The sequence below is a fragment of the Harmonia axyridis genome, chromosome 7 (genome assembly GCF_914767665.1).
Source record: "Harmonia axyridis chromosome 7, icHarAxyr1.1, whole genome shotgun sequence".
NCBI classification, from domain to species: Eukaryota; Metazoa; Arthropoda; class Insecta; order Coleoptera; family Coccinellidae; genus Harmonia; species Harmonia axyridis.
In genome coordinates this window covers 10,773,367-10,786,980 of record NC_059507.1, presented here as the reverse complement: position 1 = coordinate 10,786,980, position 13,614 = coordinate 10,773,367, and the positions used below count along the sequence as shown (strand labels likewise).

Genomic DNA, 13,614 nt, shown 5'->3' with positions numbered 1-13,614 from the left:
TGATTGAACAAGACCGAACTGAGATACATAAGATTATAAATTCCACTTAAAAAAAGAGAAAAAAATAGGGGAGAAAAGATGAGGAGAAAAAATACACGCAAAAAGCGACAGGGGGGAAAGATCCGAAAAGGAAGAGTAACCGATGAAGACGAAATGAAACTGATGAAGAGACGTACCTATACCGGCTGAGACAGGGATAACTTAGAGTTGGAACTTATTTATCATTTATTATGTAAAGTTGCTAGTTTTTAAGTTTTTTGTTACCGTAAAATAGGGAATAAATAATAATTTGAATGCTGTACACAGTTGTTACCTCAGGGTGAATAACTCACAGCTTTATTTTCTGTAGTATATTTTGTATTTGTACTAAATAAACTCTATTCTATTCTATTCTATTCTATTCTATGTGTGACACGGTGGATTGTCTTGGTGAAACAGAACTTTTTTTTCTGCAAATGGGGCCGTTTATTAATGATTTCATTCTTTAAACGATCCTTTAACGCTATGTAATAAGCGGTGTTGATAGTCTGGTCATTTTGGAGGTAATCAATGAATATTATACCTTGCGCATCCCAGAATACTTATGCCATAACCTTGTAAGCTGACCGTTTTGTGTTTTTCCTCGCTTTGGATTCGGTTCATCGTGTGCAGTACACTCAGCTGACTGTCGATTGGACTCCGGAGTGAAATGATGGAGCCATGTTTCATCCATTGTCACATATCAACGCAAAAATTAAGGTTTATTGCACTTAAACAGCTTCAAACACTGTTCAGAATCATTAACACGTTTTTGCTTTTGATCGATTGTGAGCTCGCGCGGCACCCATTTTGCACACATCTTTCTCATGTACAAATATTCGTGAACTATATGATATACACGTTCAAATAATATCTTCACGGTCATTCAAAATTATTTTGTGAACTTTTTCACAAATCATATGGATTTAATACTAGCACCGCCATCTGTGCACCGCCATCGCACAAAACCTGCTTTAATCCGCCCCTGTATTCAGATAGTTCATAAAATACCTGAAATAGGTTTGCCTTGTGCAAAATTGTTTTTACGAGTATTCTGTTGATGAATTTGTTTGATATTTTTCTTGATGTTTTTATTGTTATTATACCTATGTTTTATGACTTAACATGTACTGAATTGATGGTGAAAAATTTATTATTATTATTAATTTCTGGATAAGTTTGTTACTCTTTTTTAGATAGCGCTGATGCAAGTTCTGATCGAATTGGAATGGCATTGACTTTTTGAATTGCCTCCATACAAATGTTATTGCATACTCATATGGCACTATTTCGAATAGTAACTTTTATTAAGTAAACAGAGGACATATTCAAATCCGAACGTATGGTTTGCGATGATTTTGAATTAGATTGAAATTCTCATTCCTAGTTGTTTCACTACTGGTGTGCATCAGGGTACGGTTCTGGGACCAATTTAATTATTCATATGTTGAAAGAACAGCATATTGAAATTGAAAGATTTTAAAGGGCGTATTACTTGTAATGAGATAATACTTCTGTGTTATTCATTGGGACCAATTTTTCATCCATTACCACTAGCCTTATCCTGATCAAATGTATCTACATGATCAAAATTATACATAATTTTGATCAACTAGATGTACAGTGCATCCCATTTTGGGTGAGACTGCCAGGTTTCTCGCTTGTTATTTAAGATAGAGCCTTGTGGTTTTCACGTTCCTGTCCTACTTTTTCGTGAAACTCAAGTTGGTCTTATCAGATTTTGCAAAACTGTTTCCGTTCAAGAGATACAGGGTGATTTTGGAAATTGATACTTTTCGGACCCCTCCTTTATCTCCGAAGTTATTAGAAATAATGCTGAGGTAAAAACTACGTCTGAATCAGAATTTTGCGTAGAATCCAGTGGCGTACTCAATTTTTTTTTTCTGGGTATGGTTTTGAAGATTCAACACAAACTTATGTTTTTTTTAATGGAACACCATGTGTATCATTACTTCGGTGAATTCGTTATTTTTTCCCTTCAAAATGATATATTACACTGTATAGGTAGGATGTTCAGAAATGTTAAAAAAACACTAAAACATCAAATAATGATGATTTTTTGTTAATGGGCAATGGATTTCCCATAGAAAAGAAGAATCAATAATGATAACAATAATTTATAGCGATGACAGCTAGATCAGATTGGTTTTTTCCCTCCAATGCCTACTTGATAAGACAATGCTCCCAAATGCATAGTAGCCATAATAACAACAAGGATGTTTGTGTCATCAATGACCTTCTACTTTTAAAAATCGAAAGTAATAATCCTCTTATTGAAACATAGAAAATTCATGGCCCATTTACAAAAAATCATCATTATTTGACGTTTTAGTGTTTTTTTAACATGTCTGAACATCCTACCTACATAGTATCATATATCATTTTGAAGGGAAAAAAATAACGAATTCAACGAAGTAATTATATATAGGGTGTTCCATTAAAAAAAATATAGGTTTGTGTTGAATCTTCAAAACCATACCCCGAAAAAAAAAATTGAGTACGCCACTGGATTCTACGCAGAATTCTGATTCAGACGTAGTTTTCAGCTCAGCATTATTTCTAATAATTTCGGAGATAAAGGAGGGGTCCGAAAAGTATAAATTTCCAAAATCGCCCTGTATCTCTTGAACGGAAACAGTTATGCAAAATCTGATTAGACCAACTTGAGTTTCATGAAAAAGTAGGACAGGAACGTGAAAACCGCAAGGCTCTATCTTAAATAACAAGCGAGAAACCTGGCAGTCTCACCCAAAATGGGATGCACTGTACACATCAGAATTCATTCTGACGCACAATATAATCGGTAAATCAAATTGAAGTAAAGGGGAATGAAAACAACTTCACACACTGAAATTCCTGAATCAACAAAATTTAGAGGAAGTGAATTGAAGAAATACTCTTATCAGTTTTGTAGACTACGGCCGTAAATATTGTAGAATCGGCCCGACGCCAAGCGTCGTAGGATCTATAAAAATGGAAGTAGACAGGATGTCATATCGAATTAATTCAGAATTGAGTTTAATGGTATAAGAAATTGAATGAGGGATTCAAGGTTGAAGCTTATTCAAAACGATTTAGACGCTTGAAGTTTTAGTCTAATATAAAAACATACTATACAACAAAAACAGACATTCTTTCGAATGGGAGGAACATTTCTTTTGTAATTTGTGTATTTTATGAAATGAAAAATTGAAAATGAAAGAAAACTGAGGGAACTCTGACTAGAAGTATGTTAAAGTTTTAAAAATCCGGGATGAATACGGAATGAATAAATTATTACCTGCAATGGTGTTCAAAAACATCAAATATTCGAAATTTGATATTTCTCGACGCTGCCACTTTTGAGTCATGTTGGAGTTCCTCATCAACTGCCTTGGGGACATCATACTGGCTCTTCTACAAGAAGAAATGATAATTCAGAAAAAAATCATCAAAATAACAATAATTAATATAATTATAATAACGCATTAAATTCGTGAATTATGTCTGATGAAATCGATTAAACACCACCAAAATTAAGAGAAATTGCGAATAATGTTGCAAATCATTTCACTATATCCAAATTATATTATATTGACAACACAGATTGACAATTAACGTGTGTTGACATTTGATATAGGATTGGAAGTCAGTGCAGACAACCACAAAACGAAAAATATAACTGAAAACAATGCTGTAATAAGTTCATTACAGCACTGCTTTTAGAACTGTAATGAACTCATTACGATACTGAAATAGAGAAATATTTCAAAAGCAATTCTAGTAAGTAATCTATTCATATTTGAGAATTTGAGAAGAATCAGAAGTTATATCATACCGCAAGAGCTAGATGCATTCAAAAATGAATATACATATTCAATTCGAGAATTGATGACGATCATTAAAAAAACCAGCTTGAAGGGATTGTTTAAATTCTTTTCTTTTTGACACAACTGTTGCTTATACTCACACGTCATCTTTCATTAAGTTTGTTTGCATTGCCCAATTTTGTCATCTGACATCAAATGCTTAAAACATCGATCATGTATATTTCATACATAATTCATGGAAAAAGACCAGATTTGTGGAGAATAATTATTGTTTTTGCATAATGATAACGAAGTTTTGTCCAAACCTCAACAAAACATAACGAACAACATCCGTAATCTCCTGATATGACTCTGGTTTACTTTTTTTTTGTAACCCCAAATTAGCACTTCGATCCAACCATTTACAAAAAAGCTATCTTCGAATATTCATGAAGAATGCAAGGATAGAGTTGATTAATGAGCTAACTTTTATCGGTCCTGTCGGTATCCCAAAACCTTTCCAAAAATTATTCTTCCATGATTCGCATCTGTTTAACCTTTTCGAACATTCTAACAGAAATATTTTGATAGCTCTCGATGTCAAGATGATTTCAAAGATTTATCGTTGTCTAAGTGGAGAGATAAAACAGGTTCGATAAATTGCCAGTGAAGAATTAGCCGTCAACGAAGTTGTATATTCAATTCAACTTTTATTTTCAATCCTTGTTGAAGCCGATATTGATATTATCTGATTGTATCTTAAGTTAACACTGCGACATCCACGATCCTTCAAGAATGCTTTTACAACAAGATTTTTGTCTCTGGTTGAATTTGTATTATGAACATGTTTTCATATATTGCCCTCATCAATAGAAGATTATACACCAAGGAAATAAAATACATTATTTTTTAAAGATGCTTTTGTAGTAGGGATTCATCAAGCCAAGTAACTTCAAGCAACTACTTGGAAATCGAGCTCGTGAAAAATAACATACTTGAGCTTTACTTGACTTGATTTTGGATATTTATTGCTTGGCTTGATATTAAGCTACTTGTTATTACTTGAACTTGATATGCACGAGTCGCACGGCATATATTTCTGCAATCTCGTGCGCACTTAGACTAAATAAGGGGATTCCTCGAGCGCCGAGAGACTGAAGCATTTGCCAGTGTGACTTTTTTCACATTTCTATGAAATCTATTGACATTTTTGGTAGTTTCAGAAATACCTTTCCAAACTTTGCCAAAATGGCCAAGGATTTTTTATCATTGCCAGCATCTTCAGCTCCTGTTGAAAGACAATTTTCCAGAGCTGCTCTTACAGTTACAAAAACCCGCATTAGGTCAGGCGACCAACCTATAAGATGCGTCATGTGTCTTAGATCCTGGATAGAAAATTATGAAATCGAACAAAGCCTAGAGGTTTCTCAATATTAAGAAACTTTTTTTTTTATTATTTTTATTTTGTTATGATTTATATTGATTTAGTACATGTCCTTATTTCGAAAAAGTTGATATTTTCGGTTCTTTTATACTAATAGTTTAATAAATGAAAGTATTTTTTGCAAGGTTCCTTCTCATTTAGTGGGGTCATTAAGTAGGAGAAACCTATTATGGTTCTTCATATTGTGTATTTATTTTATTTCTGTTGTTTGTTATTTTTGCGTGTATTTTTGTCATTTATATTTTTGGTACTATTTATAAGTATGTTTTTATGTAATAATTTTTATTGACTTTTTATATTTATGCGAAACAAGTGAAAGAACACTTATCGCTCGTCAACCTTGTTCATTCATTTTATTTTATTGTGAAACATTATTTTTTTTGTACTTGTTGAATAAAGGTTATTAATATTATTTCATCATTTTCTTATTACCTACAATGGAAAATATTGTCATTGAGAATTATCCTCGATACAAAAATTAAGGAATTACATCATAACGGAGAATGGAAAAAAAAATGATATTGAAGTGATATTACACAATAAAACTGCTAAAAATCAACTAGCTTGATATGATTGAAGTACTTGATGAATAAATATTAAATAAAATGACTTGAGTTGATATTGAAAAACTACTACTCGATTTGAGCTTGACTTGAAATCACGTTAAACTCAAGTAGCTCGAAAATCAAGCCAAGCTGTGAATCCCTAGTTTGTAGCCCGAGAAGGCAGCCGAGGGCGCTACAAAACACTGAAGAAAAAAGTATTTCCTTGTTGTAGAAAACGATGATCGTTTCACATTTTAAACATTTTATCACTGTGGCATGAGGGTAAAATCGAATAGACACTTCAATATTGGAATAAATTCACCAATCCCATATTACATTCATGATGAACTAACAAAATAGAACGCTGTAAACAAACTGAAAGCACATATGCTTTCATTACATTTTTGCAGAGAATAATTATTCGAACTAAGTAGTAAAAAAATGATTCCCTTGAATTGGCTTTTTGATTGATGAATTCCCAGTATTTTCTTGTCTGTTTTGATGGAACTCATCAGAAACTTTGAATCTTTACTGCAAAAAGGCAAATGAAAAAGTGCTCAAAGCCTCCATGATGATTCAAATCCGAGAAACTAATGAGATTCAATCACTCTAATAATTGAAAATGAACTGAACACAAAAATTAAAACATGTCTTATTTAATTGTACCTGGTTTGTGGTATTCCATATTTGATTCCAACTCCCACTCTCGGCAACGCCTTTATGACTTTCTTCACGGTGGCTTGGTCTGGGAAGGCGAACATAATCGAGGCTGTAAATAAAAGAAGAAATTAAGTCATTAATTCAATTAATTAGTGGACCCGAGAGGAAATGAAACGTCTGGATAATTCATTCTACCCGGATTCTTTGAAAAAATGTATGCGAGCAAAATGAACATGTCTGGATGTCATTTACGTATCCATGTTTCCATGTTTATCATAATCGTCCGCGATAAGGTGAGCATGGTTCATTTTGTTTTTGCTGGTATGTTAAATAAGTATGAATACTAAGTTCGTTCTATCCAGGATGTGCAGTCCTTGTTTGGGAGTGACGCAGGAAATGCAATTCGAGTGAAATCAGAAACAGAAATCTTCACATTAGTAATAATTAGATATCAGGTAAATGAAGAACAGGATTGGGTTTTTTATGCAAGACGCCACTGAATAACTGCCAGATCTTACCTACAGATGGCATCACTCAGTGCCAAACCACTTTTTTTTGTTCTCTTTAGTACCAAGCTACAAAAGATGCGGGTCCAAACATATAGAATCAGGATCGAGATATATCATATAATTTTAAGCGTTTTTTCGCATTTAACCTTTGAAATGTGGAAACATATAGAAAATATCTAAAACCTCTAGTTCTCGACCACGCCGCAGAGTTCTCGACCATTTTTGTGTTAGTTTTCGACCACTCATAATAGTTGCAGCTCCACTTAAAAATTTTATATAAAACTTTAGAGCGAGTTGAGTGATTAGTACTTACTTTCGTACCGTACCATCGACATCACTACCTATCACTCAAATGGGTTTCAGATGAGGTAATTTAGTAAAAAACACTCGGAACGTAAAAAAAAATATTTTGCAAAAGTTTCCACTTTCTATAAATATTTCAAAATTGGAACTCGTGAAACATTTTTTGGTTATTTTGCTCTTAATATCTATTTAGAAATTTATGATTAAATAAAATATCCAACAGAAATATATCGGTTGAAATAAACAATTATTGAAGTAACATATTGGTTCTCGACCACTTTGGTCGAGAAATAAAAGATACAAATTTTCCAATTCCAGTTCGCGACCGCCGAATATTGAACAAAAAATTAAACATTTATTTGCTTCTTGATTGAAATACACTCAAAAATATGTCTTATAGTTCATATGGAACAAAATATACACACATAATTCATTTAAAATAAGAAATAATCTTATAATCACTGTTTTCTGGTCATTTATCACAAAGCACTTTTCTAAGAGAGGACGAGAAAGAACCCTTTTCTATGATAGACGATCATAAACTAATTTTCAGCGCGAAAACTTTGACCTATACCCCTACCATTCAAACTATCTTGGAAGGGTAGAATGGTCGAGAACACGTACGGCGGAAATATTTTGCACTACATGATAATTTTTTTATTATTATTTTATCTCAAAGCACGGAATGGTCGAGATCCAGTGCCGGTCGGCTAACCAGAGCATTTACCCTATTGAAGTTTAACGAAACAAACATTTTGCTTATGAGTCTCTTTGTCAACATAAAGACGATATTGTGATACTTACTTCGACTAGCCAAGAATATTTCAATTGCCACATTTTGCAGCAAGTATCTTCGGGAGAATATAGCTCGTACCTCAGAGAAATACCACTTGCCATGTAAGTGGTCACAGTATTTCAAGACCTGAAAAAAAAAAGTTGTATTAGCGTGGAAGATCTCTAAAAGTTATCATCATTAGTTATAGGATTTTATAGAGGAGAAGGGAAAAGGCATAATATTATTCAGGATGGATACGGCACAACAGATGGCGCTCAGCTAGGAATGTCATCACGAACTTCATCATGCTCTGAGATTCCAACCAACAAGTACAAATATGGTCGACAATAAAATAACGAGTGTTCCAATGAGGTTATACTTTAACCAAATTTTGAGTAGTTAGCCTTAATTCTTTATAGGATTCAATTTGAGGACGAATATATTTACATATTATTTCATATCAAATATCACTCGTTGGTCCTTGAGATGCAACAGTTATTGTTCTATCAAGTGAGTTTTCTCAAATAGTCTAAAAATTCAAATTGGAAAATTTCGTATGAAGTGAAATTTAGACTTTTGGAATTGATTATTTCTTCTGATAATACTAAAGCATTGTTTATATAGGTAGTAGTAAAGTAACACCAGAAGAAAACTAACAGAATAGACTATAGGCTCGACAAGAATTTATGTTATTGTAAAATTCATTCTTCAAAAAATTATACGATAAAATAAATTATTAAAATTGTTACGCCATGATTAAATTGCCTGTTGTTTTGTTTTTAACAGCTTCAAGGTACTGATGCTGAGTGCTGATTAGTTTAAATGTTGGGATTACGAAGGAAGCATATTATATCCTAGTTTCAGCTTCGAAAAATGTTAGGTTTGACCTATATTTGTAGACTTTGATAAATAGATGGGAATGTAAACCGATGGAACCTTTTTTTAAAGCTATGAAGAACTTTCTCAATTCTGGAGATTGGAAAATTAATGTTTGCTATAAAAAGGTTACACCAACCAAATTGTCGATTTAAAATACTTTCTTAAATGAGCCCGATAAAACATATTCATTGGTTCATGTGGATTTTTTCAGAAGAAACATAAACATTCTGAGAATGATGAGAAGTTGTTTATTCAATAAAGTGAGTTTGAAAATAATTTTAATCATATTACCTACAGGATAACTTTTATTTAAGAGGTCGTTCTGTTATGAAAAATAACGCATCCTCTATCTTTACTAGGTATAAAGATGACCGTCAGAAGAACAGAGTTCATCGTACATAAATATAGAAAATATTGAGTTTGAATAATGTTTAAACTGATAAGATACCTACAAGTAAATAAATATTTTTTATATGAAATTATCTTCTATCAATTCAGGCTGATATTGAAAAAAAAAACATTATTACTGATAAAATATCATTCAAAATTTATCGAATGCAGTCTCGAAACTTCCAGACGTAATATAGGCATTTTTCTTGAATTTTCCGATTCTTATCGCTGTTGGAATTCTCGTTACGGTACCTTAAAAAAGCAAGATGGCTGCGTTTCTCCCGAGCTCCCATTGGGAGGAGCCACGGCGCAAAGCGGAAGCTAGGCATCCGCGATAATATCGATCGAGAAGGCTTGGCGGCGAATCAGACAAAGGACGATAAGGCCGCGGCTGCGCCAGGACTCGCGGAGAACGCAAGGACTAAATGCGCCTTTCATTTGTTTAAATAATTGATTCTATGGTTCCCTCTTTCAGAGAGATCGTAAAGTGAGAAATGTTTCGGATAAAATTAGAGAAATTGATGTATGGAAATATTTGATTGTCTTTACTTGAAGAACTATCAAGTTTAAATTTGATTAAAACAATATTTCATCGCCATTACAGCAATAATTTCGTCAGAGCATGGTGAATTTTACTACCGTTTGAAAAAGGCAAAACTAGTCTTTTGAATACTTAACTCAAAGTACAAAAAAATTGGAGAGAATTATCAAGGAATATAAAATAAAATGCTGTATATATTGTTGAAGGACTTCACGACTACCAAGCTGAAATTTTCCAATTCTATTGGATTATTTAAAAATTTCGAAACATTCATTTTAAAAAGTTGGATAGAAAGATCTGTGAGTTGAGAATAGTTACCTATTCATCTTATTACAAGTGAAGAAGGCATGGATATTCTTCCGCGGGTTCAAAATTCAAAAACGAGCCAAGAAGTGGCGAGTTTTCAAATGAACGAGTGACAGAATGAGTCGTCAGTTTGAGTATTATAAGTACATTATTTTCACTAATTCTCTAATTTTTATTGAAATTGATGAAAGAATTCCATAAATAGTTACCTCATGCAATTTTGTACCTTTCTTCTGATTGATTCGATTAATTAGATCGCGAAAATACTTTCAGTTAGGCGATTAGTCCAATATTTCAGAAATTAAAGGTTATAAACTGAAATTTTCAAGAAAAATTTGATAATTTTCTCGAGGCTCCCATCTCATCTGAACGCAAGATACAGGCTTGAAACCTCATCATATCCTAGATCAGAGCTCGTTTTTCCAAAAACGTTTTCATTTGTGGGATCTGTGATAAATATTCCAGGAGATATAACGATTTTTGTAAAGAGATTCAATTTTTACTGATTCTTACCAAATTCAAATTCAAATTTTCTTGAACTGTGACGTCTATGACAAATCGGAGAGCGGTGTTAGAATTCACGACCCCTAATTAGCCGACTTTGGAATTTGGCCGAAAATTTTTATATCGAAAAATTATTCTAGAATTTTCCATACCTAGACCTTGAAAAAAAATTTTTTTACGAAATATCAAAAGTTCCCTCATGGAAATTTTGTATCTCTTTATTGATTGATTTGATTGAGTAGATCGCGAAAATGCTTTCAGTTGGGCGATTAGTCCATTATTTCAGAATTTATAGGCTGTAAAGTGAAATTTTCATGAAAAATTTGATAATTTTCTCGAAGCTGTCACCTCTTCTGGAAGCAAAATACGGACTTTAAACCTCAATATGTTCTAGATCAGAGCTTGGTTTTCAAAAAACTTTTTTATTTGAGAGGTCTGTGACTAATATTTCAGGAGATATAACGATTTTTGAATAAAATTCAATTATACTATTTTTTTATAAATTTCGAGTTCAACTTTTCCTAAACTGTGAGGAGTACGAGAAATCGGAGAGCAGTGTTAGAATTCACGATTCCCAATTAACCAAATTTCGAACTCGCCCGAAAATTTTTATATCGAAAAATTATGCTAGAATTTTCCATTGAAAAAAATTCTTTTCACGAAAAATTAAAAGTTTCCTCATGGGAGTTTTGTAATTTTTATTGATTGATTCGCTTACGTAGATCACGAAAAAGCTTTCAGTTGGGCGATTAGTTCATTATTTCAGAAATTAACGGTTATAAACTGAAATTTTCAACAACAAAAAAATTATAATTTTCTCGAGGGTGCAACCTCTTCTGGACGCAAGATACGGACTTTAACCTCATCATGTTCAAGATCAGTGGTAGTTATCCAAAAAAAAATTTTATTTGAGGGGTTTGTGACAAATATTTCAGGAGATATACTTATAGTCTGTAATTCTTCATCCAAATGATAATCTTTCATCTTGATCTAATCTCCAGATTTTAAATAAACAGGAAAACAAAGTCTTGAATGAGCATACTCGCCTACTGGAATTTAGTCAAATTTCCCTATTTCCGTGACTCCAAAACCGACTTAGTTCAAATCTGGGTTGTTATATGAAAAAAAAAAAACAATTTAAAAATGATGGCCATTATCAAAATCATATAAAATTCAAGAAGAATATTGAAAAAGAAGTAGCCGATGATTATGATGGCGTCATCAAAGGCATATAGAAAATTCAAGCAGAATATTGACGAAAAAGATTAATTTGAGCGTTCTTTTACTCATGCATCCTTAGAACGATCATACAAAAGCTCATGACTTTCACGTAACTGCTTTTTTACTTAGGATTTTTGCTTCATACGCCAAAAACCAAAACATAAAAAATTGAGGGAATCCAATCGACCCAAAAAACACAGCTCATTTCCCTCCTCATCTATCGGCAATAATAAAGGTGTCAACTTTCAGAAATACAAGCCCGCTTTTGGGCATTGAGGGCTTGTCAAGATCGGATAATATACCCTCGACTTGTCCATTATTATTCAGCCTACTATAAAAACATTTCCGATGACGTCGAGCAGTATGAAATTACACCGAAGCATTGTTGTTGAAAGGGGGTTGTGAAGTACGTTTTGGGTCTCGGGGGTATTCAGAGGAGATTAGGACTCTGCGGGGCGAATTTGTTCTTTAACACCCTTCAATTAGGGATTGCGATGGAAGGATTTGATCATCGGAGATTTGGGCCATTTTGCTTCATTTTTTGGGATGAAAAATGATGTAATCGGTGAAGGATGAAAAATTGTGATCCTCTAACATTCTTTTAATTTAAACATTGGGAGTATGATACAAAAAACATACGAATATTTCAACCGACCACATTTCAATGTCTTTTCCTCAAATAAAGAGTTTTTTCGCAGGTGATATCGAACTTAAATTGAACATTGAAACCGAAAATTCTATCCATAAATTTTAAGAGCTGAAAAAATTGAGGCTTAGAAAGAAAACAAACTTTGAAAATATAGCTACCTACGAAGAAGTTCTAGCCTGATATAGTTTCGATATAATGAATTCTCAGAAATTTTAATCTGATAATCTTGTCTTCAATCCCTCATACTCATAGAAATATTTTTTTATATCTACTATAGGTAGACAAAATATCGAGTAAAATTGCAGGAATGTAGGTACAAGAGCATTCGAGCTTGAGAGCATTGTAGAAATTACTGACTTCTTAACTCATGCAGAGTTTGAGCATCATTTGTCAAGTTTTTTTACAGTGCTTTATTTTGCTAAGAGTATTTCGCGATTTCTACGATGGCTGAAAATATCGAATGAAGTATCTGTTTTGAATTGTGCATAATTCGAAGTAAAATGCACCTCTATAACGAATGGTCAAATTCAACAAATGTAGTATACCCTTGATAAGTGTCTGGCCGATATTTTTTCGCTTTGTTACCCATTCTTTTATACAGCCGTTTCCAATCGATAGTCGACAGAATAGAATTCGCTATAAAAATTGAAATAGAATCCTTTGAATTCGTACAAAAAATATTTGATCTTGGAAACGGGCTATTAAAAAAAATACAATGATCAATAAAAAAGTTGTGATTTATCGTCCGATTCTTTGTACTTTCGGAGCGTTAGTTCATTTAATTTGCTACTGAATTTTATGTGATCATATTCCATATTACCTCTGAACGATTGATAGAAGCAGTTTTTTCTCTTTCCGAACAAGAATCTTAAAAAATCTTAGCAGAATATCAAAAAAATAACCAGTTCTACCGTAACAGTAGGTTGGAATTTATCTTGTAAAGGTGTCCCAAATTTGATGCTCACTGAAAGCATCTTGAGAACCATAGGAAAAAATCTTCAAGAAACCCCAATCCCTTTTTTTGAAATAATATAAGCATGTCATAGATATCTTGATTGAAA

General features: G+C 32.8%; 1 protein-coding gene across 6 annotated transcripts in view; it reads right to left on the bottom strand.

The window, feature by feature from the left end:
* Nucleotides 1-13,614, bottom strand: part of LOC123684381 (neurobeachin) — a 372,530-nt gene that overhangs the window by 16,627 nt on the left and 342,289 nt on the right. For all 6 annotated transcript variants that reach the window (XM_045623617.1, XM_045623619.1, XM_045623620.1 and 3 more), the window contains 3 exons: nt 8,093-8,210; nt 6,483-6,585; nt 3,320-3,435 (listed from right to left, as the gene is read on the bottom strand). In XM_045623617.1, coding sequence (XP_045479573.1) covers nt 3,320-3,435; nt 6,483-6,585; nt 8,093-8,210 — 337 coding nt within the window. The remainder of the gene's footprint in view (nt 1-3,319; nt 3,436-6,482; nt 6,586-8,092; nt 8,211-13,614) is intronic.